General features: G+C 37.9%; 1 protein-coding gene across 1 annotated transcript in view; it reads right to left on the bottom strand.

The window, feature by feature from the left end:
- The window catches only part of LOC131070964 (uncharacterized), a 118106-nt gene that overhangs the window by 75590 nt on the left and 15929 nt on the right, over positions 1 to 26587 (bottom strand). The window contains exon 2 of the mRNA XM_058006676.1: positions 904 to 965. Within this exon, the coding sequence (XP_057862659.1) occupies positions 904 to 965 (62 nt within the window). The remainder of the gene's footprint in view (positions 1 to 903; positions 966 to 26587) is intronic.

Genomic DNA, 26587 nt, shown 5'->3' with positions numbered 1-26587 from the left:
CAAATTGATAGATTATAATGCAATAACAATCGGTATAACAATTGACCGATTATATACACGACATAGAGTCATGACTCTATGTGAGTCCACAATAGTCTTTGATCAGCGATAACAAATTGATAGATTATAATGCAATAACAATCGGTATAACAATTGACCGATTATATATGTAATCGGTAATATAAGACTATTACCGATTACACATAGAATCGGCGATGTGTATAAGCACCGATAGTTAATCAAACAATTATAATGTAATCAATAATGGTACACAGCAGTAATAATCGATAGTAGCTTCAGTCGGATTCCTTGATTATAATGCAAATCAATAATAATTATTATAATGTCATTGATAATCAGAATACTGATCTGCAGTAGGTAGAGGATAGGGATAATAATACACATGTCCAAGGCCGATAGGCCACTTGGACATTTGATTAGATCGTCAAAGGAATCCAACTGAAGCTATATATCTTCAACAGGTTCCTCATTGTAACATTGAACCAAATCTTATGTATAATTACATCCTTTGATAGAATAAAATTCTTCTTTCATTTTGAGTGCCTTTTGTGCTTTCATTGGAGCTCCCTGATCTTGGGTGGCTATATGAATATCCATAGTCAAATCTCACATGTTATTATACACACCCTTACATATAAAAAGTAGCAGACATGCACAATAATGTTGTATGTCACGTACTTAATTAGTACTTACTTAAAACAACAGATGTCTTCTAAAAAGAATCATAGAGTTGACACACTGCAATAAATGCATAGTTTACCTCAAACCAAAAACTGTAAAGTTGGTTATCTTCTTCAAACTGCTGACAATTTATAGGCCCACAAATATTATTAAGAGAAATTCCATGATTTCAGATTGTCTTTTTACATTATGTAACCTTACCACTTTGAGTTGATTGTACTACAATCACAACTAGCTTGATGTTTCTTCCGCGTATCACAGCCCTGTTAGCACACAAAATAGAAAAAACACCGATCACAATATTATCATAATGCAAGCTTAAACTATAATTTGAGACATACAAAAAGTCAAACAAAATTTATCCTATGAATATATAACAAAAAGAGGTGGCATTAGGATCAAAGATAGTAAATCAAAGTACAAGCTTTCAGACCCAGCCAAAAAGATTATGCAATGCTTGAATGGTGTTACCCTTAAAGAACCAAATTAAAAACGATGAGGAAAGTAGATTGGACAAAATCAAAATCATTATGCAGGTCTGTCTGCATCTGTATAACAGATCCAATCCAGCCGTTATCTAGTAATTTTGCAAACTTCAAAAAGATCGACACAAAGTTGTTTTCAGGCTTGAAAAAACTCAAAAAGACAAATTTCAAATCTCTAAATGAAAGTCTCAATTTCTTAAGTAAAAGTTACACAGTTCTTGAATCAATTTTGAAATTAATCATGTAAGCATAAAATTAGTGATTCCAAATTTGATATCAAAATGTTACATACAAATCCAAATGTGCACTCACAAAATAAAACATATTTTTATAAAGATAAAAAGCAAGGCAGCCATGCATTCTTTACAATAACACGTAATGGTTCCACTTTCTGAAAAGGAGTCCTATGTTAGATTAGAGTATTTCCTGATGGAAATGATTTCCAACTTGTATTCTACTTGTAGAACCCATTCTAGTTTAAATGATCTTCTATCAAAGGATTCATTGTCAGATTCAAAAGTGCAGTAGCTAGTTTTCCTATCTTTTGATGAAGTGAAAGAGAACTCATACTGACCAGTTAAAAAATGGAACTACATAATGACAAGCAAGCTGTAATTAAAGAAAAAAGACAGCGCATGTAAACAAGATCTTGCCCGAACATTTATGGTCAGGCTAATGAGATTTAACTTCTCAAAATAATCTATGTACAGGACTCCTATATATATATCAGTATTACAAAGAAACTTGTTCTTCTCAAATTTGTCCATGTACAGAACTCCTGTATATCTGCCCGTATAACAAAGAAACTTGTTCCATCAGCTCAGGAACTAAGGAAACTCATGGGAACTCCAACATCCCCCAAACATAAATATAAATAGGAACCCTTTAAACGATAGATCAATTGGAAAAATCAAAAAAGAAAAGAAAAGAGAAAAAAGACAAAGCATGTAAAACAAGATCTTGTTTGTTTTATGTAAACATTTATGGTCAAGTTAATGAGATTTAACATTTCAAATTCGTCTATGTACAGAACTCCCTTATGGTCTATCCAGAATTACTAAGGAATGTGTTTCCTCACCTCAGGCACTAGGAAAAGTTGTGGGTAACTCCCACATCCCCCAGCATTCCCAAAACAAGTACGCCCTACGAAAACTTGTCTCATAACCTTACAATCTCATTTCCTAAAAAGATGGACTTTGGAGAGATTTCGTGTGTAGAATTCCACAATGAAATACCAAAGATATCATGGTCGCAACAATATCACCAAAAAGGACATTGACTCTTTAAAAGTATGACACAAAAACAATTGCAATAACATGATAAGCCTCTGACTAATTAGCTTCATCCTAAAAAATGGATTACATGCATGCCTTCTTATAGGCCAAAGATGGATAAAATCCTAATTAAAGGTGATTAAGATTTAACTCTTGTGACTAAAGACGATTGACATTTAACTCTGTAAGTAGTCACAAAAAACAGCCTAATTAACCAAGTTCAATTAGGAAGCAAACTACAAATGACTCTAATTTAACTAAACAGATGGATATTCAATTAATTATCCACATTACAATTTATTATCTGCATAGAATCAAATAATCTAACCGAGGAAAATTAAGCTAGAGAATGGTGTATACATGTTACACACCAGCGTCCCACCTTAAGTTTGACTTAGGGCATTCTCTAACTTACGTACTCTAATGGACTCTATCATCTCAAGTAGTCTTGTAAGCTGCTCCCAAGCTTCATCAAGTGCCTCTAAGTCACAAGCGTGAAACTTGAGATCCAGAGAAACAAATATGCTAATAAGCCCATGGGCTTCATCACATCAATTGAACAACTTCATCTATTCAACTTATTTGACTGGCTCTGTCCCTTTTCCTATCATCACATAGAACAAACCTTTTCTTTGAAGTTGCTCCATTATGGACTCCTTCAATGAATGAAAGTCATTATGCATACATAGGAGAGAAGCTTTGCTGCCTAACATGACGATAAAGTGAAAAACAGAGACAAAGAAAGTTAAAATGTAAGTGTCGCGTTGTTTTCAAAATGAAAGGCAAATCAGAACAATCGAACAAGAATGAAAAAAAATGGCATGTTTATAGTCCCCTTGGCAGTTTCACTGTCCACTTCCCCTTTAGCTTATAATTTCATTGTTACAATCAAGCAATACCCCAAATTTACAAATAAAATCAATTTGTACAACAAACAAACAAAAAAGTAGATGAAGTATTATCATGCAAAATTAATCACACAATTGTGATATTCAAAAAAAATACACAATGCCAATAAAACGATCATGTTAAAACTCTTCAAATAGAAGTTATGGCTCTCATGAGTTCAAAAAACAGGAAAGATGCAAGTGGTAATGTTGTGTTTTTTATACACTTCATACACAGAATAAAATACCAAGGCATCTTATCCTCTCTTGAACAAAATCTCCTCAAATGCTGAACTAAGTGATGACTTGAGGTGACTGCACGGTTCCAAATGTCAGACCTTGACGTGTGAATAAGCTCAATGGTTGTTGTGATTGCTGATAATCACAAGGGGGACTTACATTGTACTTGAATGTAGCTGGAACATGGTAATTTACTTGATTTGAAAAACTTGAATGTAGTTGGAACATGGTAATTTACTTGATTTGAAAAAAAAAGATAACAAGGATTGAGGGTTTAGAGAGACTACATGTTGTGACCAAATCACACGTCACCCCATTCCAAATGGAGACCCCCTACTTTTTAGGTCCTCTTGGTCTTTTGGTTTTGGTTCTTTGGGTCTTTTCACAGCAATCCCTTCGGTCTCCCTAGTTTGCAACTATTTTTGATGAATATGATCAAGTCTGCAAGTGTTTTGAGCGAATTTGGCTACGTCTAGAACTTGTTTTTGTCTATTTTAGGGTTTTTCCCTTCAGACTTAGATTTGAGGTCATTTCCTTAGGGTTTTGAAAAATTTGAACATTGCATTGAAATCAAAGCCCTTCAAGGAAGCTACCAGTGAAATCTGAGTGAATTCTGAACACTTAATATTTTTAGTAAGTTTCTATTTTTAATTTCACTGCATCCCGGATTGGCCTAATTTTGCCAAAAATCAAACTTACTATTTTTAGCAGTTTCTATTTTTAGTGTCACCCTGCCCCAGTTTGCCCTAATATGATGTTTGGAAGTACTTCTATTTTTAGTAAGTCTGTTTTTGGCAAGTCCATCTCAGGCAGTGGTCAGGTAACTGAAGGCAGAGCATTCTTGAAAATCCAAGTCTAAACCAGGAAAGTTGAAAAAGCAGACAAGTGACCAAAAAAACGGCTAAGTATGTAGTTCTTTTCTGAAGTGGAAAAGGCACAAAAATTGCTCTAAGGCACGAGAAATCCACTCCAATCCAATAAGGGAATCCAAATCTGGATGATGGACAAGTCCGGAAAAATTTCTAAGTTTGTCATAATGCACTCCAAATGAAGACCAAGTGGAAATTCCTTCACCATGCCCAAGGAGCGCTCCAGGAATGAGCATGGGTGCCAACTCAAGGAAGAGGAGGAAAGTTCATGAATTCCAAAATTCCTCCATCACATGAAAATGGCGTTCTAGATGAGGAATGGGCGCTAGAAGAGAGTAAAGGAGGAATTTCCTCCCAAGCTCAAAATTCCTATTCCGTAGTCAAAATCCGCCCAAGTCAGTGCATGGGCGCTAAAATGACCTCATGGAGGAATTCCAAAATTTGTCAAAAATCCTCCACCATAGTGAAATAGCGCCCAAGGATAGGGGCAAGGCACCAAACAAGGGTCAAGGAGGAATCTCTTGAAAATCTCAAATTTCTATTCCCTAGCAAAATAACGCCCAAGACTGGAATAGGGCGCCAAATTGGGGTCATGGGGGAATTTTCTTCCATGCTAAAAGTTCCTGCATCATGGTGAAATGGCGCTCTAGGATGAGGATGGGCGCCAAATAGGAGTGGACGAGGAATTTCTTCCAAATGACAAATTCCTCTTCCAAGGTGAAATGCACCCCTAGCAAAGACAAAGCGCCAAATTCAAAGTTGGCAAGAATTCCTCCACATGATGAAAACCGCGCCCAAGGACAAAATTGAGAAAGGAATTCAAAGCTAAGGAAAAATTCAAAGTTTTCAAAATTCCTTTCTCAGGGAGAAGAATCACGCCCAGGATGAAGAAATTTCATGGCACAGGAAAAATTGACTAAGTGAGAATTTTCTCTCTCCTAAATTCCAGAAGCTCAGAATGGAAAAAATTCCTAAAAAATTGTTAAAGTGATTGATTGATCAGAAATCTCCTTCAAAACAAGATAAGCACATGAACACGAAAAAAATTCTTTCAAAATGAAAAATTCTCTCTACAAGGATTTTCTTTCTCTTGAAATTCTAGGCGAATAGGATTCCTGCCGAAGCAGATAAAATTGTCAAGATTCTTTCGAGGAAGGAAAATCTTTCAAACTATCTTTATGAATCCAAAATGGAAAGATTTTTGCAATTAATGAGTTGGCGACATGCAAAGGGAATATTCCGCATTCATGACACAACTTAAGATATTATGAAAATTTCCATTTTTGAACTCAATGTTGATGACAAGGCCCGTTTGCATGGTGAGTTGTCAAAGGAAACATGACGCATTTTAAATGCAACTACCAATTTTAACCTTTCACCAAATTAGCAACTTGGTAAGAGATTTCTATTTAAACGATGGATTGGAATTCATTTCTCACAACGCTTATTGGAGAAATTTGAGGTTAGAGAGAGGTGGAGAAAAGTCAAAAGCAAAGAATTTATTATTTTTTTCCAAAAGTTCTTGTTCTTGGAGGTTTTATTTTATTCCAAGTTTGGAATTTACAGGCTGGAATTCCTTCTTCGTCGATTGATTAAATTCCTTACAATGATTTTAATGTTACTTATATTGTTTTGAAGGAATGGTGTAATCCAGCAAAGCTTTGAACACTTCCCGGCACGCACAGAATAAGAATGAAGTAAAAGGATTCCTTCCAGAATCAAAGATTATTTCAAAGTGGAAGGAAATCAGCAACACCAACTTAGGAACTTTCAAGCTGGGAGAATTCCGGAACAAAGTTTTTGGAACGGCAGGACATGCTCCATCAGCCATTGCTACTAATATAGTCAAGAGCGGAATTGTTGCAGCCATTGGTTTCCCTCCAGCCATCCAATGCCTCGAGCTGATTATGGAGTGCGTGAAGCACTATAATGCTGAAAGAAGAGCAATTTTGGCACCGGATGGCAAGCTCCTGGACAACCTAACAGCTGAAGCAATTGGAGAAACATTCAGAATTCTGGCATACCAGTACATGACTTACAGAACCAAAGAGAGAGCAACAATGATAAATGATGTTGGTGTGTAAAGCTGTGCTAGAATAATTAACAAAGTTTGGATGCATGAGTCAAAACCACATATTTCCAAGATGCCCAAGCAAATCGCCAGTTTTGACTTCAAGCAAGAGTATGCTAACTTCATAATGATGTTGAGTAGAATTGTGGGATGTCCACGTGCCTTCATGTTTGAGAATTGGATGTTTTTCTTCATCAGTGAAGTAATGGAAGGCAATGGAATAGTTGATTAGGCAAGATTGATCAGCCACTATTTGCATGAGCAGCTGAAGAATTTGAAGCAGAAGCAGACCCAATCTTTTTATATGAGTTCATATGTCATTTATTCACTGGCAAGAATGGGCAAATTCAATGGCTTGCCAGGAAAGGGACCCATGGGATGTGGACCAAGGCAGTTAAAAGTTCACAAGTGCTATCCGCAGTTGCACTTGCATAATACTACTTCTTTCAAGTTAGTCAGTGACACCTTCACAATGCACATAACTAGGATGTTTCAAGGTGGACTCCACACAAGGTTGTCGCAGGAAGCCAAAAAGAAGATACAGAAGTTTGGAGCCTGGTATATTCAATTTCCAAAGTTTACCTACATCCGAGTCCAAGGGTTTTCTTTTCAACCACATAAATTACCAAGGTATCCAATGGACAAGATGGTGTTGTTGGAACTCACCAGGCAATTGACTGCCTACGAGCAAATCCAAAAGAAGAAGAAGAAGTTGTCCATTGAATTTCCAATTGTCCTAGGCGATTATGCAGAAATGTGTTTGACATTGACGGCGGCTGAAAAGTTCGTAGATGAAATCTCATTTTATCACTTGACATCCCATATGGCTAGATCCTACTTTGATCCGTACAACAAAATCAGGATGGTTGCCGAAGTGAAGCACAAGCATAAAATCCAGCCGAAGGATTGTTGGACAAATGTTAGGGATGATTTTGAAATCACGAAAAGGATGTTCTCCAGATTGTCCCTTGACATGATAAGACTTTTTGAATTATTCAGGTGCCAGATCAGGTCAAGGAAGATGAGAATGTGGTTTAGCCGGAATATGAAAATCTGAAGGATAGGCCTATACAGGCTTTGGATTGGTTAGAGTCGGAAGTTGATGATTTGAATGTTTTAAGTAGGCCAGTTCTAAAATCCACAAGGCACTAGGTTGAACAGCACATCGCGAAGTTAGAAGCAAGTAATGCTCGCTTGACTTACCAGCTGATGGGAGCCCTAGATTCCCATAGTGAAGCAACAGAAGGGTCATCAGCTGCCCAAGCTGGAGGAGAATAAATTCCACAGGAAGGAATAGAGAAAAGTAAAGAGAAGAATGTTCCTAAGAAGTCAAGAACAAAGAAGAGAAAAGAAGTCCAGCTGGATGAGCCACAACAAAAAAGGCCATTGGTGGAGGAAACACAATCACCGGCTAGTTCTTCCAATGTGCAAGAAGTAGAAATGTTTGCACAGGAAGTTGCAAGGAGTCAGTCACAAGAAAATGATAATGTCACTGCACAGGCTCAGGATATTCTTGGCATTGGTGCCTATCATAGACCTGTTCTGAAATATCCTTGCTAGATATTATTGCCAATAGCAAATATAAACAAACAGCCAAACAGAAATATAATTCATTTCATGAAGTTTTTCACAAATTACAAATAGGTCAATGAGGTATTTATTAACATGCAACATGGATTCTTAATACCAAGACTATCAAGCAAAGCTTCAACCAAAGACAGCGTTAAATAGCGAAGTATTGAGCACAAGGCATAAAATATTGCATCAGAATCAATTTACAATCTTTGACAAATGCTGATATGATTTAGACGTTGTGAATGGCTTTTCACAGTTCAAACTGCACCTGTTAATGATGACTGATCTGAATTAGCAGCGAAGGAGGGCCTATGTATTGAGCACTGTAAACCCTTCATCCATGCAGCAATACCAAATAGGATGTGATGTCTCCAAATTGCCCAAAAAATCACCTTCGATATTAGAACAATTTCATGGCTTTCAAAACTGAAAAGGTGGCAGGTAAAGAATACATGTGTTGAGCTACCAAGGAAGTAACAACTCCCAAAGAAGCTAGAGCAAGACCTAATTGAAAGTGAAGAGAATTATCAATTGTGTTGTAAAGACCTGTATGCCCGCGTCCTAATAAGCCTTTTGGAGGAACAAATGCTTCTTAAATATCTTTTATACTGTGTCCAATCCCAAAGTTGGTTCTATAGATATGACCAGCAATGAAAAACACAAATGCAATAGCTAAATGATGATGCACGATATCAGTTAGCCACAAGTCACTGTAGGCCAGGGGCTACGTCCAAAACTACAATGACAGGGGTTTCATCCTATACTTTCATCTCCATTTGCAGAGAGTAAAATCAGAAGATAAAATTGATAGCAATAATGAATGAGTCTCTTTCCTTCCTTCAATTTTTTTTATCTCTCAAACTCAACGACTTCAAAAGGCAACTTTTACTTTTGTTCTATCTTGGGATGGCCACTCGATGGGCGTATTTCTAAATCCAACTCCATCTTGCCTTATCGTGCAAACAAGCTAATCTTGCCATGAGAAGAAGATAAACATGACCATAGCCTACTAAACACAACATTGCAACTTAAAATGGCCCCATCCCCAATGACTGAAAAATAGGACTTAAGCTCTTGAGTTGAATAACATCTTATCTCCTTTATTAACTTAATGCCTTAGCCTATGTGGACTTAACAAACAATAGGCTAGCATTATTATTTATTTATTAATTGAGATACTAGGCAAGAAGGGACATTACATGTTCAACTGGAAAGTCAAGGGCAAGAACTTCCTCCCAATCCAGAACGGCAAGATCAAGATGGTTTCACAGAAACAATTCTTGGTGACTTGGAGGAAGTTTTGCAAGAACAAGTGCACATGGAGGTTCAGAATCAGCCAACAACCGCTCCAGATTGGCTGAAGGAAAGGATGAGAAAGGAGCCACAGGAAGAAATGGATCTTGCACAGGAATTGGAAGAACTTATGAGCAGAAAAGACAAACTAATAGAAAATAAGGCAGGTAGGAAGCTTTCTAAGATCACACGAGACAAGCCAGGATCCAGGACATTGCACTTAGTTGTGCCCAGAACAGATAAGGATAGAAGTGAAATCACGCCCAATGGATATGAAATCAGAGAGGTTAACTTAGAGCGTGCTTCCACGGCACAAGTGGTGGAAGACTTTAATGAATCTTCCTTAGCACTGAAAGAACAAATGAAAAGAATGAAAGAGAAGAATAAGAGGCTAAAGAGCAAAAATAGGGCCTTGTGCAAATATCTGTAGAGCTTGAAACATCCACTCAGAGAGGAAGATCCATTCTTTGTTCTTCCCTCTTCTCTTCCCAAAGAATCTATTGATGGCATTGATGAAATAAGGAGACGAGCTTAGTGTTCTAAGGAATGGGTGGAAGATGTCTTCACTTCAGCAAGAAAATTCATTAAATACTTGGCTCACTTCCACTGGAGAATTCTAGCCATCCTGAGCAAGCTGGAGACCGCGGATAGTTTATGGGAAGATGTGCATATTTATCAAGATTTGACTATTCCACGACTACAAGCATTGATGAAAGTTCCTAGGCAGACTTTGATTGATGGGAAGGTGGTCCAGGAGAATGAAATTTATGACTTCCCACGGTGGTTCTACGTTGTCTGCACTGGAAAGAAATCTTTTGAAAGATTCAGGATGGAGTCTACATCGTTAAAAGAAATCTTTTGAAAGATTCGAGATGGAGTCTACATCGTTGAAAGACTCAATCAGGAAGATACAAGGAGAAGTCTTCAATGCAGTTGAGGCATTATTTGCTAGAAGGTTGACTGAGGAGCTGGCAGTTGACTTCCTGAAGGACAAACTACACAAGTATTTTGTGGAATCCTTTTCCAAGGAACATTTATGAAATGTTTCCTTGTTCTCCAGCACGATGCAAAGAACTCAAGAGGCAGCTACAAGTTGGGAGAAGATTTTCTCCAAGTGCGAAGAGGATATTTCCATGCTGGAATTTAATATGGAGAATGCGCCAAGTGTCTCCGTAGGAGAACTGGAGGTCGTCATTGCCAAATTCATTGCATTCGCTATTAATGAGCGAGATAATGGTCATCCAATCTTGGACGAGAATCTTTTGACCGCATGATGGCATAGGTGGCGCATTCATTGTTGAAATGTTTGATCAAGTGGTGGCTGATTCAAAGCATGGCAGTTGTCATACTTAATGAGATAATGGAGCATTTATTGCATGTAGCTGATTTTGGAGATGGTGGAGCATTTATTACATATTGGGCAAGTTTGAAAGGAGTGGTGCATTTAATGCACAATGGGTGCCATTTTTGGCAGGAAGTAATTAATTGATAGTGGGCATTATGTGTCATTAATGTTTATTCCCACTATGTGGCATCATGAACTTGAAATCTTTTGGTCAAACCCTAATTAGGGTTTGCATGTTTAATCTTGGTCGTTGATCAATTTGTAATCTAGGCCATCCATTTTCCTCTTGGTGGCCTATAAAAGGGGGTCACCCCTTCATTTGTAAGGGGGGAGATTGTATGAAACTGTTGCAATAAGCTATTGAAGAAATAAACAGTGATATATTGTTCTCTGATGGTATGCAGTTGTGTTATTTTGTAGATTGCATGGTTTCACTTTCCTCACTTCGATTTATTTTCAAGCATTTAGGTGAACAAGGTTGATTGCAATGTTTTAAGGTGAAGATCACTTGCTCATACCTTTTGTTGATAGATGACTTTTATCAACAGTGCAAGGTTGGACTGAGCTATTTTATTTGTGCACTTAATCTAACTCGTGGGATGAACATTATTCTTTGATGGTGTTCATCACTGGTTTAAAATCTTTCAAACACAACTTCTGAAGATTGCACCCATTTCATGTAGTTGTCTTCTAGTGGCGAAGTGAAGTGTGGTTGATCTCATCTGAATCATTGCTATCTATTGAGTTCTTAGATTTAGAGTAGTTTTCCTAAACCCTTCCTATTTTATTTTTTGCATCTTCTAAATTGAAAAGACCCAAAAAAGAGTTATTTCATTGCCAAATCATTCGCAAGAATATCCTTCAAGTTACAAATTTGCCTAAATCTTTTTTAAGTGTGAGTAAGTCCCCTTGGATTACCAGCATTTCACATCAAGCCAACTGAGTTCACATCCATTGCATAATAGGAACCTTAGAGTCAGTGGTATGAACTTGTCGCAATCTTAGCATACACTTGACTTTGATCAAAGAAAGGGTAAAGTGACCATTCGAAAACTTTATTCTGTGTTGGTGTGGTCGCAAAACACCAGCCAACACTACACTACTAACATCAATGATAGCACTAGATCATGCTAGGATGGACACATTCCTTAAACCAAGCTTTGCTTCACCATGTTGCCAACAACTCCACAAAACCGATGCAATCTTCCAAGGGAAATTAAAAGTTTCCATATCATGAATGTTGATACAAATACCCAATACAGTGGTGCACCTTGAATAAACATATCCATGTGTAGACACTAAAAAATGGTCAACACCTGTGTCTTCTATTTTTAACATATCATGCGCATAGTCTTTACTGACCTAATTCTCCCAATTCTTTCCATTTTTGTCCAATTTGACCCAATTTGACTTAATTTGACTAAATTGGGGTTTTTGGATGTTAGTTTGACTAATTTGGCCTCTTAGGTTTAATTAATTAATTAAACCCCCTTTTACTAACAATTCTTCTAAGTCCTAAATAAATTAATTAAATAATTTATTTATTTGTCTCCTTTGTCCATTAATTAAATAAATTCATTTTATTTAATTAACAAATTCATAAATATGAGCAATAAATTAATAAATCATTTTTATTAATTTATCATATTTATCTTCCTCCAAAATAAAGATAATTAATAAATTTTATTTATTAATTTATCTTTATCTATTTTTTGTTTATTTATTAATTATCCCTATTTATCCTCTCATGTGAGGATATTTCCTATTTTTCTTAATTTTTTTATTCTTCTGTTTTATCCTCTTATATGGAGATATTTAATAATTTTTAATTCATAAATCTTCTCATAAAATCCTCCTAATTTTCAAATTTGGAAACTAATATCTTTCCTTGATTTTCAAAAATCATTCTTTTGGCAATATCTCTTTAATTTTAATTTTTAAATTCAAATATGAGGTATGCATCTTCAAAAATCTGTTTTTTTCTTGTGAGAGGATAATTAATAAATCTTATTTATTAATAATCATATAAGAAGATATTTAATAATTTTTAATTATTAAAATCTTCTTGATATTTTCAACTTGCTAATTTGGTATTTATGAGAAGATAATTAAAGATTTTATCATTTATTTTCATAATATCTTCTCATTTGCTTTCTTCTATCTTCATCCTTCCTCAAATGGCAGCTCTATTGTGCACTCAATCAGGTCCGTCCATCTAACTAAAAATCTTTTTAATCTTAGCCATCCAATCAATCCCAATTTTTCTATGAATTGAACTCTCATTGCTCATTTTTAACAACCACAATTCGAGTACCCTTACATTGTCGCTTTCAAATCCATCTTTTGCAATCTAACTTGCTCTCATTCTCACTTGCATTTGTAGGTGACACCCACATAATTTGAAGGAGAAAGAATGCCAATGGAGGTCAATGAAGGAAACACCTTGCAATGGTTTGCATGTTTGTTTTAGTGTTTTGCTTTCATTCTTTTAGTGAGTGTATTAGGATTCAATTTCATGAGCATGTTAGGTTTTGTGGTTGCCTAATTGTGTGCTTTTGATGCCTATTCCCAAATTCCTAATTACACCATGATTGAACTTAGCACGTTTTAACGTTCCATGCATAAATGCACTATAATTGAAAATCATCCAACCACAAATAGTATGAACCAAGGAATACTCCATCACAATCAATGAACTTCATCTAAGATGAGGATACAGCAAGAAACCATACAATATGCAAGAGAAGCACCACCAGTCACCATAACTTCAATGAAAAGTATGTTTATTTACATGCTTGGCAACAATTTCTGCCTTCTCCTCCTACTCTAGTTCTAATCTAAGTATCTCACTGCTAACTATTCTCTATTGATCAACTATTAACCTTACAAATGAGGAGAGCAAGCCTTACATAGTGCTCTCAATACAATTGAATGGTCAGGATCAAATCCACATCAATGGCCAAGATTACAAGATAAAACCCTAATTAGTGTTTGTTACACCCATTACATAACATTTAATGCTTGACCAATGATAAAATTACATTTTTAGGACACATGTCCATCATTGAATTCCGACCAATGAATGATGAGGTTAGGTATATCGAACATTGTGCCTCCATATGTGGTAGTTATCCTCCTCTTCGGATGAGTCAAGTACATTGAATCTAGACACCTTGACTTGGGATGATGTGATTGGGCTGATGCAGGTGAGTTGTCACTACCTTAGCTTGCTCCATTTGTAGATCATCACAAAGATTTGCTCTTTCATGATGTTGATCTTCATCTTGTGATGATGAATCTTTATTATTCCCTTGCAATGTTGATGAATGTTGGAGTGTTCCTCATGTAGAGCAATTTGCTTCCTTGCTTAGCTTGATCTCTCCCATTGTGAAGTCTTCCCTCTCGCATTGCTCAATCCTCCTTGTGTTTCGTTACACATCTGCTTCCTTGCTTAGCAGGCAAATTCAACAACCCTTCTTAAAAATTGCATAACTTTTGCCTCAGGTGTCGGATTTTCGTAAACAAGTACTTAACGGAAAGCTGGAAATGAGCACTTTCCATCCGTGCAAGTTTCATTAAAAAATTCTGCCATTTTCCATCAAATATTGCAGGTTGAATCAGCTGCATTTTTTTCCTTGAACAGATCACATCTTTCACCTCACAACTTTGTTTTTCAAAAACATAGTTGTTGGAAACATATTGAAGAGTGTCTCGCGTGTCTTCTTTCTTGCACTTTTCTTGATTCATTGCAATCTTCTTTTGTACTATCATGGATGCATCTATAGTTCCTCTTTTAACACCATATAATTATTTTGAATAGAAATCTAAGATGATAATATATTTGAAAAGTGATGGATATCATCGAGTTACTATGGGACTTGAAACTGAACCTCAGGATGTTGCAGAAAAGATTAAATGGTTTAATAAATGTGATGGAGCTTTTGGTACTCTGTGTATTTCAGTCTCCCCTGACCTTTTTCACATTGAATCTGCCACTACACCAAATAGAGTGTGGACCACTTTGGAAAACCTCTTTGGTAAGCAGGATGAGCTAAGAGGTCATCAGTTGGAGAATGAACTCATAGGGTTGAATCCAACCAATTTTGACACTATACAAGACTTCTTCACAAAACTTAAGTCTGTAAGATCGCAGTTGGAACAGTGTGGAACTAAGAAAGATGATAAGCAACTAATCTTGAGTATTATTTCTAAGCTTGGTCCTGTTGTGACCATTTCACACATCGCCCCATTTGAAATGGGGACCCCCTCTTTTTGCTCGCCTTTCACTTCGTTTTTTTTAGGGTTTTGTTAGTCAGTCAATTGTCTGGATTTAGGGTCAAGCCTTAGGGTTTTAATTGCCGTCTTTTCAGGCCAGAATCCGGTCAGTTTTGAGAGCTTTTGAGCTTCCTTTCGAAGGATGCAAATTTTGAATGGAATGAATTCGCCAGAATGGTCTATTTTCAATTGGAATTTTGAGTGCAGAGCTTAAATTTGTCTAAGTGTTGATGATGAAATGTGAATTTTTGTCCGATTGAATATTTTGACCAGATTTTGAGTTTTTTGATTTTTGATCCTAGGCATTGTAAATGATTTGTTTTCGCCGTGTGAAGTGATAAAATGTGTAAAATCATGATATTTTGGCCTGTAGGAGCAGAATCGCTCCTGTCCCTCAGTGAAGGACCGGAGCTCGTTTTCGAATATCTTACTATCCTTGCAGGGTCAAGGTGAATTTCGAGTTGGAAATGATAGAGAAAGGCGTGATCTTTCCGTTCAATATAAATTGAAGATTTTCACAAGCACAGAGGTGCCTCCAGGAATCAAAATCGCTCCTGTCCCTCAGTGAAGGACCGGAGCTACAAATCAAATATTGCTTTGTCCTTGCAGGATTTCAACGACTTGACGATTTGAAGATGTCCAAGGGGATATGTTTTATCGAATGAATATAACTTGAAGAGCAAACATGAAGAGAAATGGTCCAAAATGCCAAAATCGCTCCTGTCCCTCAGTCAGGGACCAGGGCGAAGTACATTGTAGCTCCCGTCCCTCTCCAAGGGACCAGAGCGATATTCTTCATAGGGCGAGATTCAGGCAAAGATCAAGTCAAGTTTATGTTTGAAGGCAAGGAAGGAGGTGAAATGAACTCATTGAAGATAAATTGAAGATTGCCAAATGCCAACAAAGGACCAAAATGCTTAAGTTCGCTCCTGTCCCTCAGGAAGGGACCAGAGCGATTTTTGTTGTAAATGATTTTCTCGCCAAATTACAACCAATCTCAAGGCATGAATGAATGAAAGGAGGCATTACGAGGTCATTGAAGATAAACTTTGAAGGTGATAAAGTGAAGTGAAGCCCACAAGAGCAAGGTCGCTCCTGTCCCTCTCCAAGGGACCAGGGCGATATAATGAGTATGTTGCCTTTTCTCCAAAATTCAAGACACTCCAAGAAAAGGAACAAGGTGGCAAAGGCGTTTCAAGGCATCTCAATCAAGCACGAAGTATCCAAAGTTGCCAATATTGGAGGAACCACACCAAGACATCTAATTCGCTCCTGTCCCTCGGGAAGGGACCAGAGCGATATTTCATAAAGGCATGAAATTTGAAAGTTGATCATCTTCCAAGTAACTAAGATGGATCAAAAGACTACATTTTACACGATGATAGCAATTACAAGTTGGAGAACGCAAGCATAACCTCAAAGTATTGAAGTTCGCTCCTGTCCCTTGGGAAGGGACCAGAGCGATATTGAATGTATTGACCAATTCATGCAAAAATCACGTTAAGTCAAGACTTCACAAAGTTGTAAAAGGTATAAGGTGTTTTTTGAAGATGATATGCAAGAGTTTTGAACGTCAAAATGTTATCAATCAAGCTAAGGAACTCATATCACTCCTGTCCTTTGGACAAGGACCAAAGCGATTTTTACTAAAACACTTATGCTCCTTCAAAATCAAGACAATGTAAGGATTGGCGAAGTAAAGGACGTCCTTTGGAAAGCAATGAATGAAGAACAAAGATCAAAAGTTTGCAAATTTGAGCCAGGACACATGGATCGCTCCTGTCCCTCTCCAAGGGACCAGGGCGATATTTGCCAAAACACATGATATCCTTTAAAGATCACGTTGAAATAAGGTTGCACAAGGTTTTAAACATCATTTGGAAGGCGATACAAAGGGAGATAGACGTTAAATATTACCAATTTGAGCTTAAAATGGAGAAAGGACAAGGATCGCTCCTGTCCCTCTCCAAGGGACAAGGGCGATGATCCTTCTAACGTCCAAATGCCTCATCAAAGTCAAGTGATACAAGCATGGAATGAACAAGCAAGGTTATTATTTACCATACAAGGAAAAGTTGATATCCAAATGGAGAATTTCAAGTGAACACATTAGGATCGCTCCTGTCCCTCTCCAAGGGACCAAGGCGATGAGGTATGTATATTTCATTTTCAAATTTTGGCGCTCAAGCAAATATTTTTGAATTTATTTTAATGCTAAAATTCGATATGTTTTGAAAATTCAATTAATTAGCATTTAAATATTGCGCTTGGTATCAATTAATTATTTTGCCTTGTAAAAAATCAAAATTTATTAATTAAAAATGAAAGGCATTTAATAATTAATTAATTAATTAATAAAAAATCGAATGGAGCATTTGGTTTGGAGAGTCGGCCTTGTTATTTATGTAAAAATCGTTTTTAATTGCTATATTTTTACAAAAGTCGGCCTTGGGGATGATAAGAGGTGAGCGCTATAAAGGGAGGGTGAAAATTGTTATTTTCACATCATTATTTGTCATTTCTTACATGCGATCTTGAGGAAGACAAAGGAAAGTGCGAAGTTGTATTCAAGGAGCGAATTTCATTTCAAGTTTGAAGGCGCTAGTAACTTCCAAGGTGGTGCGAATCTATATTGGGCGAACTTGCCAAGGTGTTAGAGAATCACGTCAAGGACAAAAGGGTGGCGAAATTGATATTTTGAAGAAAGAGATCACGTTGAAGACTATATATTCTCGATCTTGTTGCCTAGGCGAATTTTCCTTATTTTGCATTCTAGAGTTAGCTCTCGATTTGAGGTATGGCGATTTGGTTTTATTGTTTTATTTGTTGATCGTCATATTTTAAATTTTGAATTTTGGATTTTTGAAATTTTGAATTCCTAGCTCAATCGTTTTATTTTAGGAAATGATAACTCAAAGACTTATCATGAAGTTTCCTAAAATTTATTCTCTAATCTATGTTATTTATTGCAAAATCTAGCTTCTCATTATGAAATGTTGTGTAGGTATGGCAACCCCGAAGGCGGGAGCATCCACCAGTCGTTCAGCTCTCATGAAAGAAGATCAGAAGACCGAAGAAGTGGAGACCAAGATCGTGTCGAAGTGGAGCAACATTGGAGATACAAACTTAGGCAACTTCAGCACGAAGAAGTTTCGAGAGATCCCTTACATTGGCAAGCCATCGCCTGTCGCCCGGAGAATAATAGAGAGTGGCATCATTAAGGCGGCCGGCTTTCCTCCAGCTGTTCAGTGCCATGAGTTGATGATCCAGTGTGCTCGTCATTATGATCCACAGTCCAAAACGATCGTGTCCAAAGAGGGAAACACTTTGGCGTACCTTTCAAAGGAAGCTATAAGTGAAGCTTTCCATCTTCCAGAGCACAGGGACATGATATACAAGAGCATAGAAGGAGCCAGATCAATGTACGAAGATGATCCAGATGCTTGTCTAAGCATTATCAATAAGAACTGGTTACTTAAGAGCCGTCCCCGTCTGAGCAAGGTCCCGAACACACCGCACAGGATTGATTTCCAAGAGGAGTACAGAGATTTGATTACCATGCTCAACCGAGTTACAGGAGCCCCTCATGCCTTCTATTTTGAGAAGTGGATGTTTTACTTCATCCAGGTGATCGTTCAGGGAAAAGGTACAATACATTGGGCTAGGATGATTAGCCATTGCTTGGACGTACAGTTGAAGAGACTCAAGGCTACTAAGTCCTTCCACATGAGTTCATATGTCATTTATGCCTTGATTAGGAGTGTTGAGTACGCAGGACTACCTCACAGAGGAGTGATGGAAGAGGACCCAGCGAGGTCAGAGCTTGTGATTCCTATGCCTACTTGCATCATCCGCCAGGGAGCAACTATAAGTTGGTTAATGATACTTTCACGATGAACATCACAAGGACGTTGCAAGGTGGAATTCACAACAGGTTATCTCAGGATGCCCAGGAATTCATAAAGAGGTACGGTGCTTGGTTCATTCAGTTTCCCAAGTTCACTTATATTAGGGTGCATGGATGTCCTTTACCTCCATACATGTTGCCGAGATATCCGACAGACATAATTGTGTTACTTGAAGTAACAAGACAGTTGGCAGCATATGTGAAGGCATTCAGACACAGACATCAGAATGGAGTTCCAGTACCTATCATTTTGGGTAATTCAGTTGAGGTATGTCCTAATGCTTTAGCCATGGATGACGCAGAGAAGGAGTTAGCCTTGTATTCTTTTCCATCTTTTGCTTTGAGAGAAAGCTTTGATCCACATGGACATTTAGAGGAGACAGTCGGCAGGAAGTTTAGACATGAGTATCAGATTGAAGATTTTATGATGAATCTCTTAGATGATCTTGAAGTGAAACGAAAAATGCATTCTAGATTACCTTTGGATTTCATCAGGAAATGCAGGATTTACAGAGTGGCCGACCAAGCTCAGGACAGTGGCAGACATATCCAGTCTTCCTATGATCAAGAAAGCAAAACAATAAGGTTAGATTGGAATGAGCCCGAGGTCGTGGATTTAGATACTTTGATGGCACCAGTCTTGTCTTGTACTCGCAGATGGGTTGACATACAACATCAGAAGTTGAGAGAACAAGGCATAGCTATGACTTTCACTTTGGAAGAGAAACCAGCCGAAGGTGGAGCTAGTGTGAGTGAAGGCAATCCTAATCCTAGAAATTCAGGTGAAGGTAACCTTCGATGTGCCAGTGAGGGCAATATCCATCCAAGAGGTTCGAAGAGGAAAGAGAGACCTGGAAAGGGAGAATCTTCCAAGAGGAAACAAGAGGCTAACAGAGATCGATCATCCGGTACTTCTTCTAGACCTGAGAAGAGAACAATTCAAGTGGAAGAATCCATGGAGTCTATGGTACAGAACGACAGGCAGGAAGGAGGACAAGCACAACAAGGGTCACCAGATGGATCTCTCCAAGACTATGAGTTAGATGAAGATAAAGAAGACAATGAAATATCATCTCCTCCCAGACAAGAAGAAATAGTGCACAAAGAGATTCAAGTTCAAGAGACAAGATCGATTATCCCAGATTGGTTGAAGGAAAGATTAACCAAGGTGATCGTAGTAGAGGACGAGGACAGTGCAATTGATTTAGAGAGCCTTGTTGGACGCTCACACGAAGTAACAGAGAAGAAGAAGGCTACCAAGATGTCCAAGATGATTCGAGATGAAACTGGATCCAGAAAACTGCAGATAGCTACACCGGCAGTAGACAAATATGAAGGTGAGATCCTAGCAGAGGAATATGATATACAGACTTTTGAGTTAGGACCATCCACAGCAGAGCAGACTTTAGATGATGCTACTGACTCATTTGAGGCATTGAAAGACAAGCTTAGAGAAGAAATGGAGAAGAATAGAAAGCTTGAGAGAGAGATTCAGGAACATGGTCCAACGTACAAGTAATTGGATGGATAGATCTCATACAGTGGCCATAGAGTTTGTAACAAGGATGATGAAGATTATTCATCAAGCTATCCAAGTTCTTGAGATAATCCACAATTTGATGATAACAGTAGCTGCATTTGCCCATACCAAAGATGTCATCATTCCTGTCTTGAAGGTAATTAGACACACATCAAGGAAAGATTTTAGCGCAGGAGAAGATCTTGGATGGAGAATCTCACAGTTTGTTTCAGTGGTCAACCTTACTCCATATGAAGAGTGTTTTCTTCGAGGACATCAGTGTTAGATGTGGCCAAGTTGAGGAGGTGATCAATCCGATCCAGGACAGAGTATTTGAGGTACTTCGTACCATTCTTGGCAGAAGGATCGAGGTCGAGACAGATGTGGATATGCAGGAGTTAGAGGATAGAATCAAGGTCATCTTTTGCAAGGACGCAAATGTTACAGATGAGCAATATGATCAAATGTTTGCCACCATGCTCCTGATTGAAAGAACGAAAGAACTTGAAGCTTCATGGGACGCAGCTCTCCTAGATGCATTTGATCAGGTCATCCACTTGGAAGAGAGTATAAAGAATCTTCCCAAGATTCCAATTGCAGAAATCGAAGGAATCGTGACAAGATTCATTGCATATGCCAAAAAAGAACATTGGAAAGGGAATAAGGTTCTAGATGAAAGGTTGTTATAGATGACATGGCATCTTATTTGTCATTGGTTTATGTCTCCTAGGTTTTTGTGCCAAATTTAATATTTGGCTATGCATTTAATATTGTTCAGTAAAAAGGAGGCCATTTGTAACAAACCCTAATTAGGGTTTAGGTGTCATGATCTTGACCGTTGATCTACTTTCAATCTGGACCTTTCATTGTAATTGGGGATGCTATTTATACCCCCATTTTTCATTTCATTTGGTAATAGTGTAATAGTCAATAGTTGATGTAATAGAGAAGAAAGATTAGAGTTAGAAGCAATTTTATTTTGTAGCAAGATTGAGTTTTGAAGAGAGAAATTCAAGCAAATTGTTGTACATGATGATTTGGAAATCAATGAAATATTTAAGTTATGGTGTTTCGTTGCAACTTTCTTAAGTTATCTTCATGGTTGTTTGATTTACTTGAATCATGCTCAATCAAAGTAGCTTGTTAATTTGAAGGACATAGTGTGAGACTTGATTTTTGGTAGGATTCGTAATCCAAACCACTAGCTTCTTGCTGATTGTAGGAACGCCTTGCGTGGTCGACTGGAGAATACCTTGAATCCCTTAATCTTCAATCATTATTGTATCTTGGATATGTACCTTCGTGGTAGTGTCCATGATCTTTGATGCATTGAATATCATTTTATTACCTTAGAAGATCGCACTAATTTCAATTGAGTTGTTATCTTATGGCAAAATTGAAGTTGGTTGAATCTCGCCAAGTCTTGTCCATACTAAGTCATTCATAGGGTTAGACTAGATTAGACCTCTTTCAAACCCTACTCTTTTGTTATTTTTGAATAGTTTCTTAGTTTAGCAAATCTTGAACTTTCGGAATACGTAAGGCCCCTTGGAGGAAATAGCAAATCACATCATACCGCTGGAAGCTTGTCCACACGTAGAGACCCTACTAAAAGAACCTTGGAGTCTACCTAACTGATCCTTTATGCGAATCTTCAGCAGTTAGAGACTATTTTCTCAAGAGAGGATAAGATGCCTATTGGTATTTTATTCTGTGTATGATGGTGTACAAAATACACGTCAACAGGTCCTAACTATTCAGTGTTTGTTTCTACATTCTATGCTACAAAATGTGCCCTAGGTACCACATTCAAAATGTCTTCTGTAGATGAATTTGTTGCAAAACTCACTAGGGAGCAAGACAAATTGGTTCAAATGTGTACAATAAACCCCTCTAAGTCACATGACTTTGCTATAAATCAAGGCACAAAAAAACAAAAAGGGTCTAGTAAGCAAGATAAGAAACAAAAGAACCAAGGAGAGAAGAAGAAAGATCAAAAATCTGCTATTTCAAAAGCAGATAATCAGACCTCTTCATCAAAAGGTGAACAACCTAAGAAAGAGAATGTCCAGTGTTCTTATTGTAAGAGACCTAGTCATGATGAACATAAGTGTTTAAAGAAACAAATTGATCACCTTTCACATCTCCTTGAAAAGAATAATATCAAGGTTCTTGATTCAGTCAAACAAAGTTCATCGGAACGATCTTCAAAGGACACAGACAAGAGTAAGGAGAAAGGAAAGGGTAAGGCCCTAGTTGTTGTTGCTAAACAACCCAATTCTTGGATAATTGACTCGGGTGCTTCGCACCACATGGCTTCTTCAAAAGATGATTTCACCTCTTTAGAGCCATGTTTTATGCCTTCCATCCTAATGGGTGATGACACTCATGTTGAAGTGCATGGGAGAGGGTCTGTTGATGTGGGTGAAGGAACATTTGAGGATGTCCTTTGTGTTCCATCTTTATCAACTAATCTCCTATCTGTTTATCAGATCACTCACACTGGTTTTGGCAAGCGAGTTGAGTTCACACTAGATACAGTGGTAATCAATGAAATGCATGATGGGTCTACTATTGTTGTGGGAAAAGCAGATTATCATTCAAGATTATATCAGTTTTCTCACTTTGTTCATGACTCTCCTTCAACAGTGTTACTCATGCAGATGAGGTGAGTTGTTTGTGGCATCAAAGGTTTGGCCACTTGAACTATCGTTACTTGCAACAGCTCAGTCAACAAGACATGGTTCCAAGGTTGCCTTCTATTCGATTTTCTGATGGAGTTTGCCAGGGATGCATTCTTGGTAAGCATCCTGAGGAGAAGAATGATAAAGGTAAAGCATAGAGAGCTACACAGCTATTGGAGTTGGTACACAGTGACTTGGCAGGACCATTTCCACAACCATCTTTCAACAAGGCTAGATATGTCTTGACATTTATTGATGACTTTTCCAGATATACATGGGTTTACTTTCTCAAACAAAAGTCTAAGGTATTTGAGAACTTTCTAGATTTCAAAGCTTTTGTAGAGAAACAATCTAGGAAGTTCATCAAGATTATGCATACAGAAAATGGGGGTGAATATTGTTGATTGTAATTAGGTAGGAGGGGCAGATTCCAATTGCCTTAGGCAACACTGGAATCCGCCCAAAGGGCTGGCCCCTCTTTAGCATGTAGGGTTGGGCCCTCTCTCACACGCCACTCCCTAAATCCTCACATCACACTAAGGAAACATGCTCCCCATAAATAGGGCCGACCCTATAAGGCAATTCGCTCAAGGAAAAGATATTAATAATTAAAAGCTATTATTAATGTAAATACTAAAAGCCGACCTAACTAGATCTCTCACCTCATATAAATAAAGGTCAACTTCACTTCATACATAACTCAACACATCTACTCTCTCATGCATGCGAATCTGATCTGAAGGACAGCGAACTTAGTCTTTTATCTGCTGGGCATAGAGCGATCCATCTCTGCTGCTAAGGGAGTTACCTTCATCAAGCAATCTGCCATTTGAATGACCTGCTGTTCTGAACTTGACTACAGTCATCAGCTGGAGACATACAAGCCATTTCAAGATCAAATCCTTGGTTGCTAATTGATACAACAAAAGGCAGATCTGAAACTGATTAAGAGGCAGATCCAAAACCACTTGAAGATGCCATTAGCCCTAAGGGTAAACTGAGATAAGTATTGTAATCAGATTACTACTCATAATCCATAATCAAATCTGAGGATCTTTTCTGGCTGGGTTTTTCCTCCTAGGAGGTTTTCCCAGGGTACTTGTGTTGTGTGTTCATTTTGTTCATTTCTCTACTTTTGTTTAATTCTGGAAACTCCTAAAACACTAACAGCAATTAATAGTAATCTGGAAATTAAAAAAAAATTCTATTTTCTGAGTATTGTATTAATCTAAAGGACTAAAATCAACAAATATGTTAACACTCAATTTGAACAATTTTGTGCTTTAGAAGGTATCCACATGTAGCACACAGTTCCATACCGTCCTCTACAAATTGGTGTCGTAGAATGCAAGAGCAGGTCTTTGAAGGAGATGGCCGTATGATTATCTCCAAGTCTTTGGCACCTTAGTATTGGGGTGAGGCCATCAACTGTGTGTGTTACATCCAGAACCGAGTTCCTCACAAAGCTATGAAGAGGGTAACTGGTTTTCAATAGTTAAGCACTTTAGAGTGTTTGATTCTCTTGCATGGGCCCACATTCCAGTAGAGAAACGCAAGGCTATGGATCCACAGAGCAAGCCTTGTATATTTGTTGGGTATCTAGATGATGTCAAAGGGTATAGACTTCTCCATCCCACTATTCATGAGTTGTTCATTGAGAGGAGTGTTCGTTTTGAGGAAAGTTCTTCTAGTTCTTCTCATACCACTTCTCCATCCACTATCTGTTGTGACCATTTCACACATCGCCCCATCAAAATGGGGACCCCCTCTCTTTTTGGGGGTCTTCCTTTCTCTTTACTTGGCTTTTCTCTGCTTGTTGGGTGTTTTCAGTGAGTTAGTGGTGGCCTAGGTTTGGTAAGTTAGGGTTTCCTTTGTAGAAGCTTGCCTAGGGTTTCTTTTAGGGCCAAATTTGACCTAAGCTTGGGGAAGTCATTTTTTTTTCTTTGCCTAGAACCCTGATGTAATTTTAGCAGGATCTTGCCTTAAAAAGATGGAGAATGTATATTTTGCAAAGAGGTCTTGAGGAGTTTGAGTCAGGATGTGCCAAAGTCTTGTCTTTTGTTGAGTCAAAGTCAATTGGATGAAGCCAGTGATCGACGTGTAGGCACAAAGGACGAGTGCTAGCATGAGCAAGCTTTGAAGGATGTAATTATAAGGAATTGGCTTGAAAATTTGAGAAAAGGTTAAGAGTATGAGCTCAAAGATGAATTTCGTTCCTGACCCTTCCAAAGAGTCCAGGGCAAATTCTCCTAAGAGTCTCCCTTAGTCCTAACTTGGGCTATATTTTTTGCTCCCAGGCTTCAATTGGATAAAGAAGGATTGATCCATGCCATTGGAATAAGTTGCAACCATTTTGGATTAGGAATTTGTGCAAAAAGAGAAATTTCGCTCCTGACCCTTCCAAAGGGTCCAGAGCGAAATTCTTGGATAGGTCCTGTCCCTCCAAAGGTACCTGAGTGAAATTGTTAAGATACACTTTTGATCCAACCTTTTGAGCTAGGAACTTCCTTAAGGTGGTTTGTTAGTATGTCTTGAGGTGAGAACAACATGAATGAGGGTGAAGTTTGGGTGTTTGGATGATACCTAAGACTAGTTTCTCAAAATCGCTCCTGACCCTTCCAAAGGGTCTAGAGTGAATTTCCTAATATCTCCCTTCCTGGTCCTAATTTGCATAGAAAAACTTGTCCTTATGGCATGATTAAGAAAGAATTGATGTGTTCAACAAAGCAAAGTGATGAAAAGGTCAAGGAATTGAGCATAATTGCAGATTTTGCTCTTGACCCTTCAAAAGGGTCCAAAGCGAAATTTCATTTTCGCTCCTGACCCTTCCAGAGGGTCCAGAGTGAAATCCCTAACTAGACTCTCTATTTTGCCTAATGCACTAAAAGGACCTTGTTTTGGAGCTAAATAGATGGCAAATTGACTTGATTATGGTAAGAAGAGATTGGACAAGTCAAGTTTGAAGTGAGTTGAGAGGAAAAGAAGTGTGAATTGAGCCTAAGGAAGAATTTCGCTCCTAACCCTTCCAAAGGGTCCAGAGCGAAATTCTTAAAACCTCTATTTTGCTCATGTTTGGCATCAAGATCTTGATTCCTAAGGCATTGTTGGGAGAGAATTGTTAAATCTTGCCTTGAGAAGTGATTTGGAGCAAAGCAAATGATAAAATTGAGACTTGTTTACAAATTTCGCTCCTGACCCTTCCAAAGGGTCCAAAGCGAAATCCTTATGACTCCTTATTTTCACCTTGTTTCAAGCTAGGATGGAGGCAAGATGCATAATCATGGTGAATGGAGGTTTGAAAGGTTAAGTTCAAGGCTAAGAAATGGTGAAAATGTGAGGTAAAAATCGCTCCTGACCCTTCCAAAGGGTCCAGAGCGAAATCTTTGAGATGGCCTAATTTCTTGCCAAAACACTTTGAAGTAGACATCACTTTGAGGGTAGATGAGCTAGATTGAGATGGG

Source organism: Cryptomeria japonica, chromosome 4, assembly GCF_030272615.1.
Source record: "Cryptomeria japonica chromosome 4, Sugi_1.0, whole genome shotgun sequence".
Taxonomy (NCBI): Eukaryota; Viridiplantae; Streptophyta; class Pinopsida; order Cupressales; family Cupressaceae; genus Cryptomeria; species Cryptomeria japonica.
This window is presented reverse-complemented; position numbering and strand designations above follow the sequence as displayed.